The 17,327-nt window shown below is 34.8% G+C and overlaps 1 protein-coding gene across 4 annotated transcripts in view; it reads right to left on the minus strand.

The window, feature by feature from the left end:
• CCSER1 (coiled-coil serine rich protein 1) overlaps positions 1–17,327 on the minus strand; it is a 1,259,018-nt gene that overhangs the window by 800,545 nt on the left and 441,146 nt on the right. For all 4 annotated transcript variants that reach the window (XM_022582337.2, XM_022582338.2, XM_022582336.2 and 1 more), the window contains one exon: positions 15,557–15,764. In XM_022582337.2, the coding sequence (XP_022438045.1) occupies positions 15,557–15,764 (208 nt within the window). The remainder of the gene's footprint in view (positions 1–15,556; positions 15,765–17,327) is intronic.

The following is a 17,327-nucleotide window of genomic DNA, read 5'->3' on the forward strand; positions in this document are numbered from 1 at the left end:
CTCCCTATCCCACCCCTTTAGGTGGTCACAAAGCACCGAGCTGATCTCCCTGTGCTATGCGGCTGCTTCCCTCTAGCTATCTATTTTACGTTTGGTAGTGTATATATGTCCATGCCACTCTCTCACTTCGTCCCAGCTTACCCTTCCCCCTCCCCATATCCTCAAGTCCATTCTCTAGTAGGTCTGAATCTTTATTCCCGTCTTGCCCCTATGTTCTTCATGACCTTTTTTTTTTTTTTTTAGATTCCATATATATGTGTTAGCATACGGTATTTGTTTTTCTCTCTCTGACTTATTTCACTCTGTATGACAGACCCTAGGTCCATCCACCTCACTACAAATAACTCAATTTTGTTTCTTTTTATGGCTGATGTAATATTCCATTGTATATATGTGCCACATCTTCTTTAAAGCTAAATGCTCATTATCCCATGACCAGGATTTCAATTTGATGGGGGGGCTGCATGATGAGCTGAGAGACTGTGAATATCTGAAGCACTGATGGAAAAACACCATTTCTCTTGAGCTGTGATTTACAATGAAAAGGATGTGTGTGGCGGGGTAGGGAGGAGGAAAGGACTGGGAAATCGTTAAGTCCTGTGTGAGGAGATACTTCATGAGATTTAAAGTGGAGCTCAGGTCATTCCCACTCTGTTTGGTCAAACAAACCAAGAATTCCCTGAAGGTAGTAAAAATATATGAAACGTCTGAAGGCTAATATAAAAGACAGAGAGAGGTGGGTCGTTAAAAGGTAATCTATTCAAGTGATTCTAGTGAAGAAAGCCAGTAAGAGATGATAATAGGATACCAAGAAATTACTCAGAAGTAAAACTGTGAATGCAGGCATATGCCCTCAGTGTCTTTTATGAGCATCCTGTTATTTTTTGCAAGGTTTTCAGGATCTTCCAATAGGGCCAAATCTAATTTGCCAGGGAAGAAGCAAATAGATGACAACTACACAGTTAGGGCATTTGCTTTTTGGACATATTTTTAAGACACTTTCCAGCCCTGCCTCTCAACCACAACACATACATTATACTCAACAACCCCCAACACACCTACACACCTGTGCACATGCACACACATGTGTGGGCACACACATAGCTGGCATCCTGGTACCTTTTCCGTTCTCTAATATTGCAATATTCTCAAATCCACACTTGAATTAGTACATCCTGTGACTACCTTTCAACAATGAATTCTTATATTTGCTGTATGGACAGAGATGTAGATGGTATCTGCAGGATTTTTGCTCCCCAGATCAATGCCAGCAGTTTCTTGGTCTGTGGTCCACAGAGTTACATGTATCCACAATATTAAGTGCTTTTCTGCCCACTATTCACTACCAAAAAAATGGTTCCCTTTTCTGAAGGTTTCTTGAGAGAAAAAAATGCAGCTTTGGTAGGTACTAAACAATTTGCCAGTAGGATAGATAGTCTTGGATGTCAACTAAGTAAAGAGAAATGTCTGGAAGAAACAATTCAAGAATATTTATAGGTTGCAATTATCTCTCCAGTGGCAGTTAAATTTGACATAGCATCTGCCAAGTCCTTAAATAAAATATTTTTTTCAAGAATGTGTAGTAAATGAGGAAGCATAGTAATATCAGAAAATGGGCCTTAATATTCAGAATAGCGTTAGGTTTCATAAGCAATAGAGGCATATTGGGACACAGAACTTTCAGCAGATACTGAATTAGACCACACTTTAAATTTAACTATGTGTCCAAACCATGGTAGATGTTCCAAGAGTTACATGAAACAAAGCAATATGCTGACTACGAGCTTTTTGCAAAGCCCTAAACAAGAAATAAATAGCATAATATAACTAAGGTAACTGTGAATTATATTAAATTTCATCCTAGATTACATTATTAAAATAATATTTTAAATCATAAGTTTAAATCTAGACAAAGTGCCGCCTTAAGTGAAAGCGGAATTGTTTGGAGGAAGATAGAGATGAATTAAAATCATATCTTAGGGCTTCCCTGGTGGCGCAGTGGTTGAGAATCTGCCCGCCAATGCAGGGGACACGGGTTCGAGCCCTGGTCTGGGAAGATCCCACATGCCGTGGAGCAACTAGGCCCGTGAGCCACAACTACTGAGCCTGCACATCTGGAGCCTGTGCTCCGCAACAAGAGAGGTCGCGATAGTGAGAGGCCCGCGCACCGCGATGAAGATGGTCCCCGCTTGCTGCAACTAGAGAAAGCCCTCTCACAGAAGTGAAGACCCAATACAGCCATAAATAATAAATAAATAAATAAATTTTTTTAAAAAATTAAAAATCATATCTTAGCTGCAAACAGAAGCTAAGAAAATCACTTCTATAAAATAGACTCCCTTGCAAGAAAATGATTTTAACACAGACTTTATTTCAGCAAACACTTATGAATATTTCTTAAAAACAAAATTTTGGAAAGGTTTTAAAATCTAAAGATAGGTGCTATATCTGGATATATTATTTATTCACTGATATCTATCCAAAATTTACTACACTATGCAGTTTGATCAGAGGTTTAGCAGTATTTAGAAATTCTGTGAACCAGTGAAATAATCTCTGCCACAAACCTGGGGCTTAAGGGCCAGACTATAGCTCTGGAACATGCAAGAGATAGGAACACCAAAATCAAAGGCCAGTTCTAAAGGAAGTAAGAATCATGGAAGTGCTATGAAGTTGGAATCAAATCTCAATCTGGGCAACAAGTTGAGAAGTAATGTTAGAATACATTTTTTAAAAGTGGGGTAAGAGAAGAGAACTAATATTTATTTAGACCTTTAGACCTGCCAGATACAATTTAAATCTAATTTTCACAACAAAATTTATAAGAATTTTTATCCTCTTTTTCTATATGTGGAAACCTAATGCTTATCAAAGAAACTGAATAAACTAGAATAAAATAACATTGCTGAATTGTAGATCTAAGTAAGATTTGAATTCAGGTTTTGCCTAATTTTAGATCCATGATCATTTTATTTCACTAGTGGTCCTCAGACTTTGTGATAATAAAATAATAACTAATACAAGTTGAGCGTTTGATATGTGTCCAACACTGTTCCATGCATTTAAAACATATTAACATATTTAATATTCTCAACAAACTTAAGTGGTATGTTAATATTATTATCTGCAGGGTTTAACTTGCCTAGGATCACTGAGCTAGTAAGTAAAGAGATGGAATATAGACTGTATATTCTGGCTCCTTAAACTAATGCTCTTAACTACACAGTGCCTCCTCATGATACTTGAAGTAGTATCATGATACCTCCCTCTTAAGTAGCATGGGATGACAGGCCCAGAACAAGAACCAAATCTGGTCCACTGCCTGTTTTTGTAAATAAAGTTTTATGGGACTCTAGCTATGCTCATTTGTTTACATCATATATCTGCTTTCTTACTACTACTTAATTGAGTTGTTGCAATACAGTCTATATGGCCAGGACTTTACAGAAAGACTTTGCTGACCCCTAATGAAGGCCATGGATAACAAAACAATATTTGTCTATTTTTGAGGTAAGTGAATAAAATTTTTCATAATAATTCATTATTCTTTTTAAACTCCTCATCTCCTCTTACTTACAGAAGCTCATCTAACCAAGAGAACAAGACAGATGTATCTATTTGTCGTCACATGTATTTGTCATAAATATGAGTTATTTTGATTTTATTAATAGCTAGCCCACTATACAGAGCTTATTTCACTTTAAAAAACAATAACAGAAAATAATCTATTTAAACTACAATACTTGAAATATTAAACATCTGTATTCCTATTAGTAAATTTATATTAAAAGTCAATACTAGTTTTCTCAAATTTTCATTTTCATCAAGGTTAAAATGAAATAGTTAAGGAATAACTGTCCTGCATCTAAATGAGTCACTAGATGTTAAAACGCTTTTGCTAATCTGTAAACATGTGAACACTTTACAGTTTATATTACTCCTAAGCAACTGCATTATGTTGTCTGAATTTGTAACACCATCTTTTATATACTCGGTGATTAAAAATAGGCATTTTCACTGTAGTTGAATATGCCTTTGTTTCTGATTTTCAAACCTGAATAAAACACAATTTCTGTAAAAGTGTGTCTCAGAGGAACACAATTGCAGGCTTTCCACAGCATCATTTGCTTAAATGGCTCTCTGCTCTCTCCTTCCCTCCCCCACCAGAAGCACTGAACCCACTAAGCATCCCCTAGAGATCCTGCAGAGTGCCATCTGCTGTATATCTGCTATGTTGCAGCCTGAAATTCTTGATGTGAGATTTAGCCCATCAAATCACACAATAGTATGTGAGTTGTATTACAACTGAGACATTAATGCTGGATGCAAGAAGAAAATTAAAAGTTAAACATGCATAGCAGAACCACATTAGTGGTTATTTGATTAATTATTGAATATGATTATAACACAAATAACAACATCATTCAGGTACAACGAGGGTGGCGGTTATTGTTAATACAGGGCTGTAGTTTGTTTTTAATAAGTAATAAAATAATACACATGACTGGCAGATTATGTAAGTACTCATACCGGGAAAGAATTCTCTGCCTGATTGTTATACCCTTTCTCTCACTGATCCCACTCCGTTTTTAGTTTGACATTAAATAAATACCAAATGATACACTGATGGCAAAGGGAAGAGAAATACAGAGGAAACTAGCATTGTAGAGGATGGAGTTGGTGTACAGGGAGCCACTCAGAGAGCACACAATTTGGGAAGACTGAGTTTTTTAAGGCAACGTTAAACATATATAAGAAAATATTATGTATATGCAATGATTTTGACAGAAACACATAAGAAAATATACCACGAATATAAAATAAATATCTGCCTTAATTGCACACGTCCACCCTCCCCAACCACTGCCTCTACACATGACTACCACGTTTAACATCCCCATACTTTTCAAAATGTATATTCTTTAATAATATTTAATAATTATTTAGCTTTGCATATTTTTAAACTCTATATTCTGTACGAATTTATCTGTGACTTGGTTTTTGTGTTGAAAACACTCTTTGTGGGACATGATGATACATGAATATAAAGCATTCTATTACATGAATATACCCGGAGGGAGAGTAATTTGGTACAAGCACTTTGGAAAAACTTTCATATTATCTAGTAGTTTTGAACATGCACTTACGTAGTAATTCTGCTTCTGAGAGAGACCAGATTCTCATGGGGAGATTAACACTTTGCTCAAAGTCATATGTACCTACTGAGATTTGATACTCAAATTTGAGCAGTCTGTCCTAGTACAGACTAGTATATTGTGATCACTATATCAGATTGCCTCTGCAGTATAAATAACAACTTTAGGTAATATAAGTAATACTCTTTAAAGAAAAAAATAATACCTCAGTATGGAGGGTACTCAGGTAAGATGAACGTCTGGTCATCATTATTAATTAACCTAATAAAATTTATAATATCCTTCCAAAACTAAGATGTGTTTTACCTTAAAACATATTTTAAAAATTCGTTCAGGGCATGCATTATTCATTTTCACATCCTTCAAATTCATAGACCAATGACTTACAAAGAAATAAACCAATAATTTAATAACTGAGAACAAGCTGGAAATACTTACTATTTCTATTTTAGGCTTTAGCTTTATAAATTAATACTTTGTATAGATTGTCTTACATATTGAAATTTCTAAAGCCTGGAAAATATGCTTTTGGAATTAATCAGTAGATTCACAAATCCACTGACTGTTTATCTTTTCTTATCATATTTACTTCTCAGCATCATTCCTCAAGTTGGCTTTCTTTTTTTCTTTTTTTTGGCGGTACACGGGCCTCTCACTGTTGTGGCCTCTCCCGTTGCGGAGCACAGGCTCCGGACGCGCAGGCTCAGCGGCCATGGCTCACGGGCCCAGCTGCTCCGCGGCATGTGGGATCCTCCCGGACCGGGGCACGAACCCGTGTCCCCTGCATCAGCAGGCGGACTCTCAACCACTGCACCACCAGGGAAGCCCAAGTTGGCTTTCTTAAAGCAATGTTTTCCCTTGCTTCTTGATATTACTCTTGGTATTCTTCCCATCTCATTGGACACTCTTTTTTTTTTTTTTTTTTAACTTTCTGATCATTTAATGTTGGCGCTTCCCACCCTGGTTTTAGGTACAAGTTCTTTCTTCCATAGCTTTAAACAGAATCTATATAATCATGAATACTCAATCTATAGTTTTAGCCCTGATCTTTCTGGGTTTGCAGACACATTAATTCAAATTTCTATTTGACAAGTACACTTGCACGTCTAGATAAGCACCTCAACCTCAACCTGGCCAAAAGAAAACTCTTGTTTCCTTCCTGTCGCACACAGGTTAACCCTCTTCTAGTCTTCCCAGTCTCAGAAAATGGCAATAATGTCTGCCCTGTACTCAAAGAACAACTCTCAGTTGCCCTTGCTTTTTCTCTTGCTATCACTACCCAATTCCAATTCATAGCAATGGCTGCTGACATTACTTCCAAAACAAGTCACACATCTCTTGCCTTCTCTCTGTCTCAACTGTTACTACCATGGTCTATCATCATTATTTCTCACTTGGAAAAAAACTTTCTTACATATTTACTGTAAACAGGAAATTCAATTGACATGTAGTAGTTCTTTAGCCAAGGAATGTCAGGTCAAATGTGCTAGCACAACTGAATGCCCAGAAAAACATAGATGACAACAATACTTCCACTTTCAGTTTCAGCTAGTAATAGCCTTTATTAACAATTATTAATATTGAGTTATTATTCAATAAACACAACATATTGTCCTATTAAAAACATTTACTGGTATATTTACAAGTTTAAGGAATCTCAAATATTCTACCTTGCTTGAAACGGTCAGTATTAATCACACAAATGAATGAGATCATTGCAGCAGCTCCTGTTCAAGGGTACTTAAACCCACACTCTCACTGTGATAACTTGTTATATATATTTTACTGTTTAATTGGCTCTATGAAATAGCTGGTAAATGTTGCATAGGATAAAATAGAGACTCAAAAACCTTAATCAACTTGTAGCAGCTATTACGCAGCAGAAGTGAGAATCACATCTATATCTCAACGGTTTTAAACACCTGTAATTTTTACCACTCTAATATACCTCCTCTAGTGGGACTTTGTGGGTGAAATGGGATTAAGGATTAAGGAAGAATTTTTCTCTACCTTCTCTAACCTCTCTCAGAGGACTGTTGAAAGTTAAGGTTGCTTACATAGCAAAAGAGTCATGGAAATATACTTCCTTCCCCTTCTTATCTATTTTCCAGGTCAAGCTTATAGCCTCATAAAAAGCCAAGCCTCAGGTAGGTAGAGTATTCTTACTTGGAAACCTATCTATTCTCAATGAATGTAAGTTATGCCATTATCTAAACGAGGTTTCTTCAGGGAGTATACAGGTGATTTATTGCTTTATAGGAAAAAAGGGTTTTATATATATATATATATATATATATATATGTGTATATATATATATATATATATATTTTTTTTTTTTTACTTATGTTATTCCAAAATTGAGAAGAAAATTAAGCTCCAATAACAACTGGTAAGAACTGACAATAGTGCCCTAACTTAGTCTATATGATAAATGGTTCACTTACAGGTCTTCCAAGGGAAGAAGAGAAATTCCACAAAATGGAAGCACTGACAGTGGTGCTATCAGTTATGTGATAACATTCCATGTGTTGTCATATTAAGTGTACAATTTGGTAAGCTTTGATAAAAATGTAAATTCATGCAGCAAACTACACCAATCCAGGTGTAAACATTTTTTATTACCTTATAAATTTATTTACTAGATGCAGAGCTATTCTGAAAGGTGAAAAACAGTGCTGCAGAGAACCTAGTTCAATCAGACAAAAGGTACCTTTTGGTATACCTTTAGGGTATGTCTCACAGATGCTCTCAACCAAACAATTAAAATTTTAAAGGCTTAATAAAGGGGCTGTCCATCAGCTATTTCAAGTTAAAGAAGAGCTTATCTTGAAGAGATTAATGGGTGTGGCTTTTGTCTAATGGAGTGAATCCCTAATAAAGTTCACAGAGATGTAAAAAGAATTTAAGAGTTATATTCACAGAAACACTTTACAGTTTCGTATTAAAGGGACAGAGACAGTACAAAATTAAAAGAGGCTTTTGGATACCAATGTAGGCAAACACAAATGAGGATGAGAAAACTATTCAGCTGCAAACATGTGCTAACTTTACAATAAAAGAAAGGATGACTTGAACGGTAGAACCAAGAGTACAAAGGGTGGAACTAAAAGCCAAGGAGAATTATTCTCATGCTTTGAGTCCTAATCAAGGACTACTAACCTGTGCATTAGTTCACAGGTCTTCAAATGGAGAACTGTACTTTGGTTGCTGTACTTAAGGTTTATCTACTGCACATGTTTTACCTAATGAGGTTCTGTACTTTGAGCTGATGCTGTAATAGAATGATACTTTTCGGTGGCCTTGGGAGGGGGTAAGTATATTTTGGACTGTGAGAGATGGATCTCTGGGGGCCAAAAGGTGGACTATGGTACCTTGGATAAGAAGGGCCACAATGTTCTTCACTTTGTGGCGTCCAGGCCTTTGTATAGTGCCCTCTCACACTGAATCAAGATTGGTCTTTGTGACCAATACAGTTTACAAAAGTGATGGTATGTTACTTCCAAGATTAGGTTATAAAAGATATCATTTATTTCATCTTATTTTCTTTCTCTTGGATTGCATACTCTGGGGGAAAGCCAGCTACCATGTCACCAAATGAAGAGGTCCACATGGTGAGGCTCTGAGGCTCTGACCACCTGTAGTAAAAAACTGAACCTTCCTGCCACATTACATTAATCCTCAAGCCCAGTCAAACTTTCACATGACTGCAGTTATGGCTGACATCTCGAGTGCAACCTCACTGAAAGGCCTTCAGCCAGAAGCAGTATGTAAACTGCTCTCAAATTCCTGACCACAAAAACTATGAGACAGCAAATGTCTGTTTTACTCCACTAGATAATTTGCTATGGAACAATACATAATTTAATTATAAAATTCTATCTTTGTATCCTTCGACCTTGCTAAATTCACTTATTATTCCTACTAGGCTTATCATTAACTTTCTTGTTGATTCCTTAGGGATATCTATATAAACATCTTGCATCTTCAGATACAGGTAGTTTTATCTTTTCTTTCCCATATTTATGCTTTTAATGCTTTTTCTTGACTATTTTTAGCTAGAACCTCCAGCACAATGTTCATTAAAAGTGGGGAGAGTGGACATTCTTGCTTTGCTAATAGTATTAGAAGCTTCCGTTTTACCTCATTAAGTATGGATATTAGCTGTAGGGATAGGAGTTCCCCTCTACTACCACTGTGTTCAGTTTTTCTCTCTTTTAACCATAAATTGATGTTTGAGTTTTTCAAATGTTTTCTTCACCTATTAATATGCTCATGTACTTTTTCCTTTTTTTAGTTTATTACTATAGTGAATTGCACTGACTGGTTTTTGAATGCTAAACAAACCTTGCACTCTTGCAGTAGAACGAAATAGGTCATTATATATATATATATATATATATATATATATATATATATATATATATGTTTTTTGTTTTTTTTTTTTTTTTTTTTGCCGTACGCGGGCCTCTCACTGCCGTGGCCTCTCCCATTGCGGAGCACACAGGCTCCGGACGCGCAGGCTCAGCGGCCATGGCTCACGGGCCCAGCCGCTCTGCGGCATGTGGGATCTTCCCGGACCGGGGCACGAACCCGTGTCCCCTGCATCGGCAGGCAGACTCTCAACCACTGCGCCACCAGGGAAGCCCTCATTATATATTTTTATAATGCCAATTTTATTTAGTAATTTAAAAGACTTTTGCATCCCTCTTTCTCTCTCTCTCCATATATATATATATATATATATATATATATATATATATACACACACACGAGAAATTTTCCTGTGATTTCATTTTACTTATAAAGATTTTGCCAGATTATAATAGTCCTATGTCTGCCACACCAAAGAGTTGAGAAGCATATCTTGCTTCTCTATTTCCTAAACTTTTTTGCATAATATTAGTTTTAAGTCTTTCTTAAATATTTGTCAGAATGCACCAGTGAAACCTCCCGGACTTAGATTTTCTTTATGGGGATCATTTTCTCTTTTTTAATAATAAAATATATCCCTTTAATAGGAATTGGACTATTCTGATATTTAATTTCTTCTTGTGTCATTATGGAAAGTTGTATTTTACAAGGGATTTGTGATTTTCATCCAAATTGTCATATTTATTGCCATACTATTGTTTATAACATTTCCTTATTATCCTTTTAATTCCCGTAAGATTTGTAGTGATTATTTCTCCCAGCAATTCATTGCTGATATTAGTAATTTGTATTTCTTCTTTTTCTTTTTTTCTTCTACAGTCATTTTTTTTTTAACTTCTCAAAGAACCAATTTGAGCACTTCGTAAATTTTCTATTATTTGTCTGTTTTCAATTTTATTAATTTTGTTTTTTATATTTATTTCTATTACTTCCTTGGGGTTTAATTTACCATTATTTTCTAGCTTCTTAAGGAGAAAATTAATTATTAATTATGGTACTTTATTACTTTAAATATAAAGCTATTAAATTACTTTAAATATAAACTTTTAAAGTTATAAATTTCCCTCCAAGCATGGTTTCAACTATATCCCATGAATTTTGATTTATTCTATTATTATTACCATCTCATTTGAAACACTTTAAAATTTCCCTGAGGTTTCTAAATTGATCCATGGGGTATACTGAAGTTTGTTGTTTAATTTCAAAATATTTGATGTTTTTCTAGTTACTTGATTATTCATGATTTTTAATATAATTCCACTGTTCTCAAAAAATGTATTACATAGATGTCTACATTTGAAATTTATTTGAAAATATTTCTCTTACCCAGCATATACTCTGTCTTGGTGATGTTCCACACACACTGAAAAGCTGGTATAATTCTGTTATGTAAGTCAGTCATTACTAAAGAAGTTAAACATGGTTTCCAAATTTTCTGAAGCTTTCCTGATTTTTAGTTGTTTTATCAGTTATTGAGAGAAGAGAGTTAAAATCTTCAACTATGATTGTGAAGTACCTACCTCTTCATTTAGTTCTGTCAGATTTTGCAACATATATTTACAAGTTACATACATAGGTCATCCACATGTATGACTGTTATGTCTTCCTGATGAACTGACTCTTTTGTGTGTGTGTGTGTGTGTACATTTTTTTTTCACATCTTTATTGGAGTATAAATGCTTTATAATGTTGTATTATCATTATGAAATGTAGCTCTTTGATTCTGGTGATATATCTTATCTTTATATCTACCTGACATGGGTAGAGCGACTCTAGTTTTCTTGCATTTGCAGTTTTTGTGGTGTATCTTTTTCCAATTTTTATCTTAAACAAATTTTTATGCAAGCAAAAACAAGCAAATAAACAAAGTAGGTAGCAGAAACTTGGAATTTTATTATTTTCAAAAGATAAATATAAAGAGCAGTCTAATTATTATATTGGTATCTAGATTTACATGGGTAATTGCTTGTTTTTGGTGAATTTCCTTACTTCATGACTCTCCACTGTTGCTTTTTCCTTCTGTAATTATCCAGTGTCGGAGTTCCTATTCTACAGGCTTTTCATTTGCTTTTGAGATTTGCTGATAGGAAAATGTTAGTTTATAAGAACGTTGTTATAGATTTTGGAATCATTTCACCAAAATGTGCTAAAAGAAAAAAATCTTTTAAGAAATACCCACCATGCAATGATTTATGGTGAAGTTCAAAACACTCCAAATTTTGTCATATATATATGTATTATATTTAAAAATAAAAGAAATAAGTTTATGTTTAAAATTATCCTTGAAAGTTTCCCATTATTATTTTTTAGAGATAATAAAATTAGTTTGAACTGCTAGATTGTTGAGAAAAAAATAAAAATGGGTAAGAGCTCTTTATTCAATGGCAAACCCAAATGTTTATGTCAACTACCTGAGCTTGTAAATTATATTGATTCTCGAACAAATAGTTCTCTGATTTTCACTAATGTAATTTTATTGTTAGACTCCCCTGATCATATCATCATTTTTAAAATTTGTTTAACATTTATCTAACTTTAAAAAAAATGTCTTATATGATTTAGGAAATTTGCTAGGAACATTTGTGAAACATAAATTAAAAAGGCAAGCATGGGCTTCCTTGGTGGCGCAGTGGTTGGGAGTCTGCCTGCCGATGCAGGGGACGCGGGTTCATGCCCTGGTCCGGGAGGATCCCACATGCCGTGGAGCGGCTGGGCCCGTGGGCCATGGCCGCTGAGCCTGCGCGTCCGGAGCCTGTGCTCCGCAGCGGGAGAGGCCACAGCAGTGAGAGGCCCGCGTGCCACAAAAAAAAAAAAAAAAAAAAAAAAAAAAGGCAAGCATGTTGGGTGGAGGGGCATTGCAAACAATCTTGGATAAACATTCTTATTAGCTGTTATCTTACTAGAAACTATGCACTGCATCTAAAATCCCTTCCCAGTAGTCTTCTTGGTCAGTTACCGAACAGTACAAATTCTATAATAAGAGAATAACAAAAAGAGAACAGCGCAAACTGAAAGGAAACATCAAAACAAAAACTATTTCTGTAGATATTGTATTAAGTATTTTCTTCTTTTACAAGTAATGGAGTTATGTGAAAAAGCTAACAAAAAAGGAAGAAAAATTTATATAGCTCTCCCTTGTTGTAGTCACTTTTTAAAAAAAATCACTAATATGAAAAGATAAAGTGACAACAGAATTTCTTAGGGCCCAAAGCCAGCCTTTTTTTTTTTTTTTTTTAAATAAAGGAATTGATATTTGGGGTTGTAATAGCAAATGACCTCCAAAGAAGGGGGATATAATTGGCAGTGTGAGCTTCCATTCAGATTATTCACACTCGACCTATCTCAGAATTAAAATCTAAGATGGCAACAGAGTAGCATTAGGAAAAATCTCAAATAGGAGTGGTTTCCAGTGTGATACACTAAACTCATTAATGACTTTTTTCATCTTAAAAATAAAGTAATTGGGATATTCTGCAGTTAAAAATTATTTGTAGTGGGAAGAAGCAGCATAGCACAGGGAGATCAGCTCGGTGCTTTGCAATGACCTAGAGGGGTGGGGTAGGAAGAGTGGGAGGGAGGCTCAAGAGGGAGGGGATATGGGGACACGTGTATGCATATGGCTGATTCGCTTTGGTGTACAACAGAAACTAACACAGTATTGTGAAGCAATTATACTCCAATAAAGATTTATTAAAAAAAGTATCTGGATACACAGGTGGACTACTAAGCATCATAAAAATAAGTTAATAGAAATAAACTCTATTTGTCTATGTTAAAACAGGTATTATTAATCTGAAATGAATAGCTGGAATTAAATTCAGCAATGAAATCTGAATTGCCATTTAAAAACTCATGGCTTAGGGAATATTTCAGTTTTCTTTAAAGGCACCTATTATGAATATCTTTTTTCTAGAACAGATGTTAATGCTAATCATATAATAATATTGCTTTTCTTGCTGACCATAAAGAGTAAGACCCCCTGATCTCTGAATGGGCTTAACAAACAGATGTAATTATTGTTCATTTTACATTAGCTTTAAAAGTCAATTCTCTTCAGTTTCTTCAAATACTCTTTAATGAAGAAAAACAGAGAGAAATATAAAAACAATCTCAGTATATTCTGAATATTGACTTTATAATGAATATCACTGCATATTTTTAAATTATAAAATTAAGTACCATAAAAAAGCCCCTTGGCTCTTCCTGCCAGTTTTTCCTACTTCCTTTTACTTTTTTGATTTTTTTAAATTAAAATCCAGACCAAAGAGAGAGGTAGAAAACTGAATACTTGACGGTTACAGACTTTGAGATTAATATCTTTTAATATAACAGCTATTATTAAGTTTGCGTTGTTCAGAGAGATTCAGACTACATGTCAAGCAAAAGGTCAGGAAGCCTGGACTGGTGCAGAAAGATACACTTATGTTGTCAATATAGAAACCATATAGTCATACATATAGCGGTGTACTGGTAAATATTTAACAACAGCTCTCCAAAATTTAAAAGCCCTACCTTGCATTGTTTGCCAATTTCTGTGGCATAATATTCCCATGTGGCTGATTTCAAGCTAACAAAGTGACATAAATGAATGCACAATTGGGAAATATGCACATTAGCTATTATATAGTATTTCTACATATAGATCCAATAGATGTAAATAAGCTCACAAGTGTAACTAATAGTAAAATATAGTAAAGTCAGTAGGAAATGTAGAGATTTCAGTACTGATTACCCTTTTAAAAATATGATTTGTTTCATTATAAGTGTATATAATTTAATTTTTTTAATGCCTGCGCTTAACTGTCAGCTCATAAAATTCCTGAAATTCTAACAATGATCAAGTATAAGCACACCACTCCTACACACCACTGCATAGACACAAAGGCCACCCCAGAGATATAAACTGGTTTGGGATGCAGAGATCTCTTCCAGTTATTACTTTAATAGCTGACAGGAATACATGACTGGATGCCCCTAATAGGCTATGACAATCACTTCTCTTAAATTCCCTTCTCTCTCCCTGATTCATTTCTGGCCTCTAGTGGTAGCCACTAGTGTTATTATTATTTTTATCAGTGTTAGAAAAGGAAACATCAGTGGTCATCATTGTAAGTGAGTCATAATACTGCTCATATTAAATAGTTGTATTTTTCTGTTCTCACACTATTTATGAACATCCCTTATCAATAATGAGAAATCAGTCAAACGATAATAGGACATGATAAAATGTCACTGAATTGAGAGTCAGAAATCTCAGGCTGTTGTTCCGAATTCACACCCACTAGGGGAAAGTCATTTAAAATTTTGGTCCCCTCATTTTACATCTTTGAAATAATATTGTTTACACTTTTTACAGAAATCCTCCAAAGAAAATAACTGTTGCAATTATAAAAATAAAACCATAACATACTTGAATCCTAAAGGATGGCTGATTCTTGGACATAAAGATGAAAGACTCCACTGCGTATTTTCCTGACTAGCTCATCATCTAACTGAGCATAGACTGAAAGAGGGCACCTGGAGTCAATGGGCAAAATCAATCAAACATTCAGATGAAATTTTACTAGATTAATTGTTATTGGAACAAAAATGACTAAATAAACTACTTTTATGGTATCATATAAAGTCTCAATATCATTAAAATGAAGTCCAGTTAATAGGTCTCTCAATAGCTTTTTAAAAACATAACAGCTGATGCCCATTTCTCTTTATCTGACTTTTCCCAGACTTGGTATCAATTTATTCTTTTTTAATTCCTTCACAGAATCTTAGAATTTGGGGGAAGAGTACCTTATAAACAGAACTACAAACCCTTTATTTGACATATGAGAAAGGCTAAGTTCCACGAGGATACCTGACCCCTGCCCAGTGTTATGCAGTTAACTATTGATAGAAGAAGGGATTAACCAGGTCTACAGACTTCACTATCTACCAGCACTGAAAACATTAATCTTAGAGCAAACCATTACCTCTTGTAGAACTCTTTTCATCTTTAATAATAATGTCTTGACGGCTGTGCAGTCCTGTAGCATCAGTCTGAATGGCAGAGAATCGATGCCTCCACTTTCTTCCACACCTGGCAGGGGCCAATCTGCAGATGGACTGCTGGGCGTTCCCCTGATATGGGGACACCTGGCTTCCTGATCAATCTCTTTTGTTAATTTCAGGGAAAGGTTCCTAACAAGAAAAAAATGAACAAAAATTACTAGGTAGCATATTCAGAGCAGTATTTTCCAAGCTGTTGATCAATGTCAGTAGTGAGCTAGAAAAAACTTCCTTGTGACGCTCATTATTTCTTCACATTAGTCTTTGGAAATTCTGAAACTTTCTGTCAAAATTATGAAGTTATTTGTCAATTTTATATATAGTGGTAATAAGGTTCAATGACAATCACTATTTTAGAATGTGATTTTTTTCTCCAACTGGAATTTAATTTATACATGATAACAATGGGTTTACACTTATTTAACTCTTTTAAAAATGTTGAAATTCAAAAGTAATCACTGAAAGAGAAATTTCATATAGAGATTTTCTGAAAATATGCTTAAAAATTAACTGGAAAGAAAAGATTAAGAAACCAAAACTTGGGATAAAAAATTTTGGTAATTATTATTTTAAATTACTAAATTAATCAATTGTGGATTCAACCATTTTGTGGATTAAGAAAGACTAGTATGCATAGGATTTTATGTGAAAATAGTGAAATAACTGCGAGATGCATAACTTCATATGCAATTAGCATGCTTATCAAATAATCATTAAATTTTAGCATAGTAATGTGTGGAAAATATTTTATTGATTACTTGATATAAACAATTATTTTTAAATACTGCATTTTGAAAATAACACGCTTATATTGAAGGTATATATAAAGAAAAGATATTAAGATTAACAATTTTCCAAATATGCCTATGAGGCAGATATAAAAATAGTATGAAAAGAGCAGCCTATGAAAATAGTCATTTTTAATGAGTTTTTCTAAATTTGTTTCCATTCATTAAAACTAATGGGCCTAAAATAAATAAATACATTAAAAATAAAAAAAAATAAAGGGGATTCCCTGGTGGCACAGTGGTTGAGAGTCCACCAGCCGATGCAGGGGACACGGGTTCGTGCCCTGGTCCGGGAGGATCCCACACGCCGCGGAGCAGCTGGGCCCGTGAGCCATGGCCGCTGAGCCTGCGCGTCCGGAGCCTGTGCTCCACAACGGGAGAGGCCACAGCAGTGAGAGGCCCGCGTACCGCAAAAAATAAACAAAACTAATGGGCCTATACAATAATGGCAATACTATAACATAGCTCGGGATATTTATGAAACTTATGCTCAATTTCAATAGCTTTTATGTATATTATTTACTGAAGTATATGACAAGGTCACTTGGCAACCTAAATTGAGAAGAAACAGAGTTGCCTTGGAGCCTGCCACCAAGGTCAGGCAAAGGCGCAAATAAAAAAATACGTCCTTGGTTAATTTTATCCAAATCTGATTATTCACAAATAGTATAACAATTTATAAAGTATCGGATAATTAGCAAAGAAACACATTTTTGGATCACACAATTGTTGACTTGTCTTCATGGGTATATTCAAGATCACAATTGTTATTTGAAGTGATCATATTAATTACTATCCCCACTTTACATTTACAGTGAAATAATAAATAAATAGTCATAGCTAACATTTTTTGAGGATTGACTGTGGGCCAAGTACTGTGCTAACCACTTCATGTGTGTTAATTTAT

The sequence above is a fragment of the Delphinapterus leucas genome, chromosome 5 (assembly GCF_059928025.1).
Source record: "Delphinapterus leucas isolate spDelLeu-1000000601 "Yukka" chromosome 5, BTC_Dleu_Yukka2, whole genome shotgun sequence".
Lineage (NCBI taxonomy): Eukaryota > Metazoa > Chordata > Mammalia > Artiodactyla > Monodontidae > Delphinapterus > Delphinapterus leucas.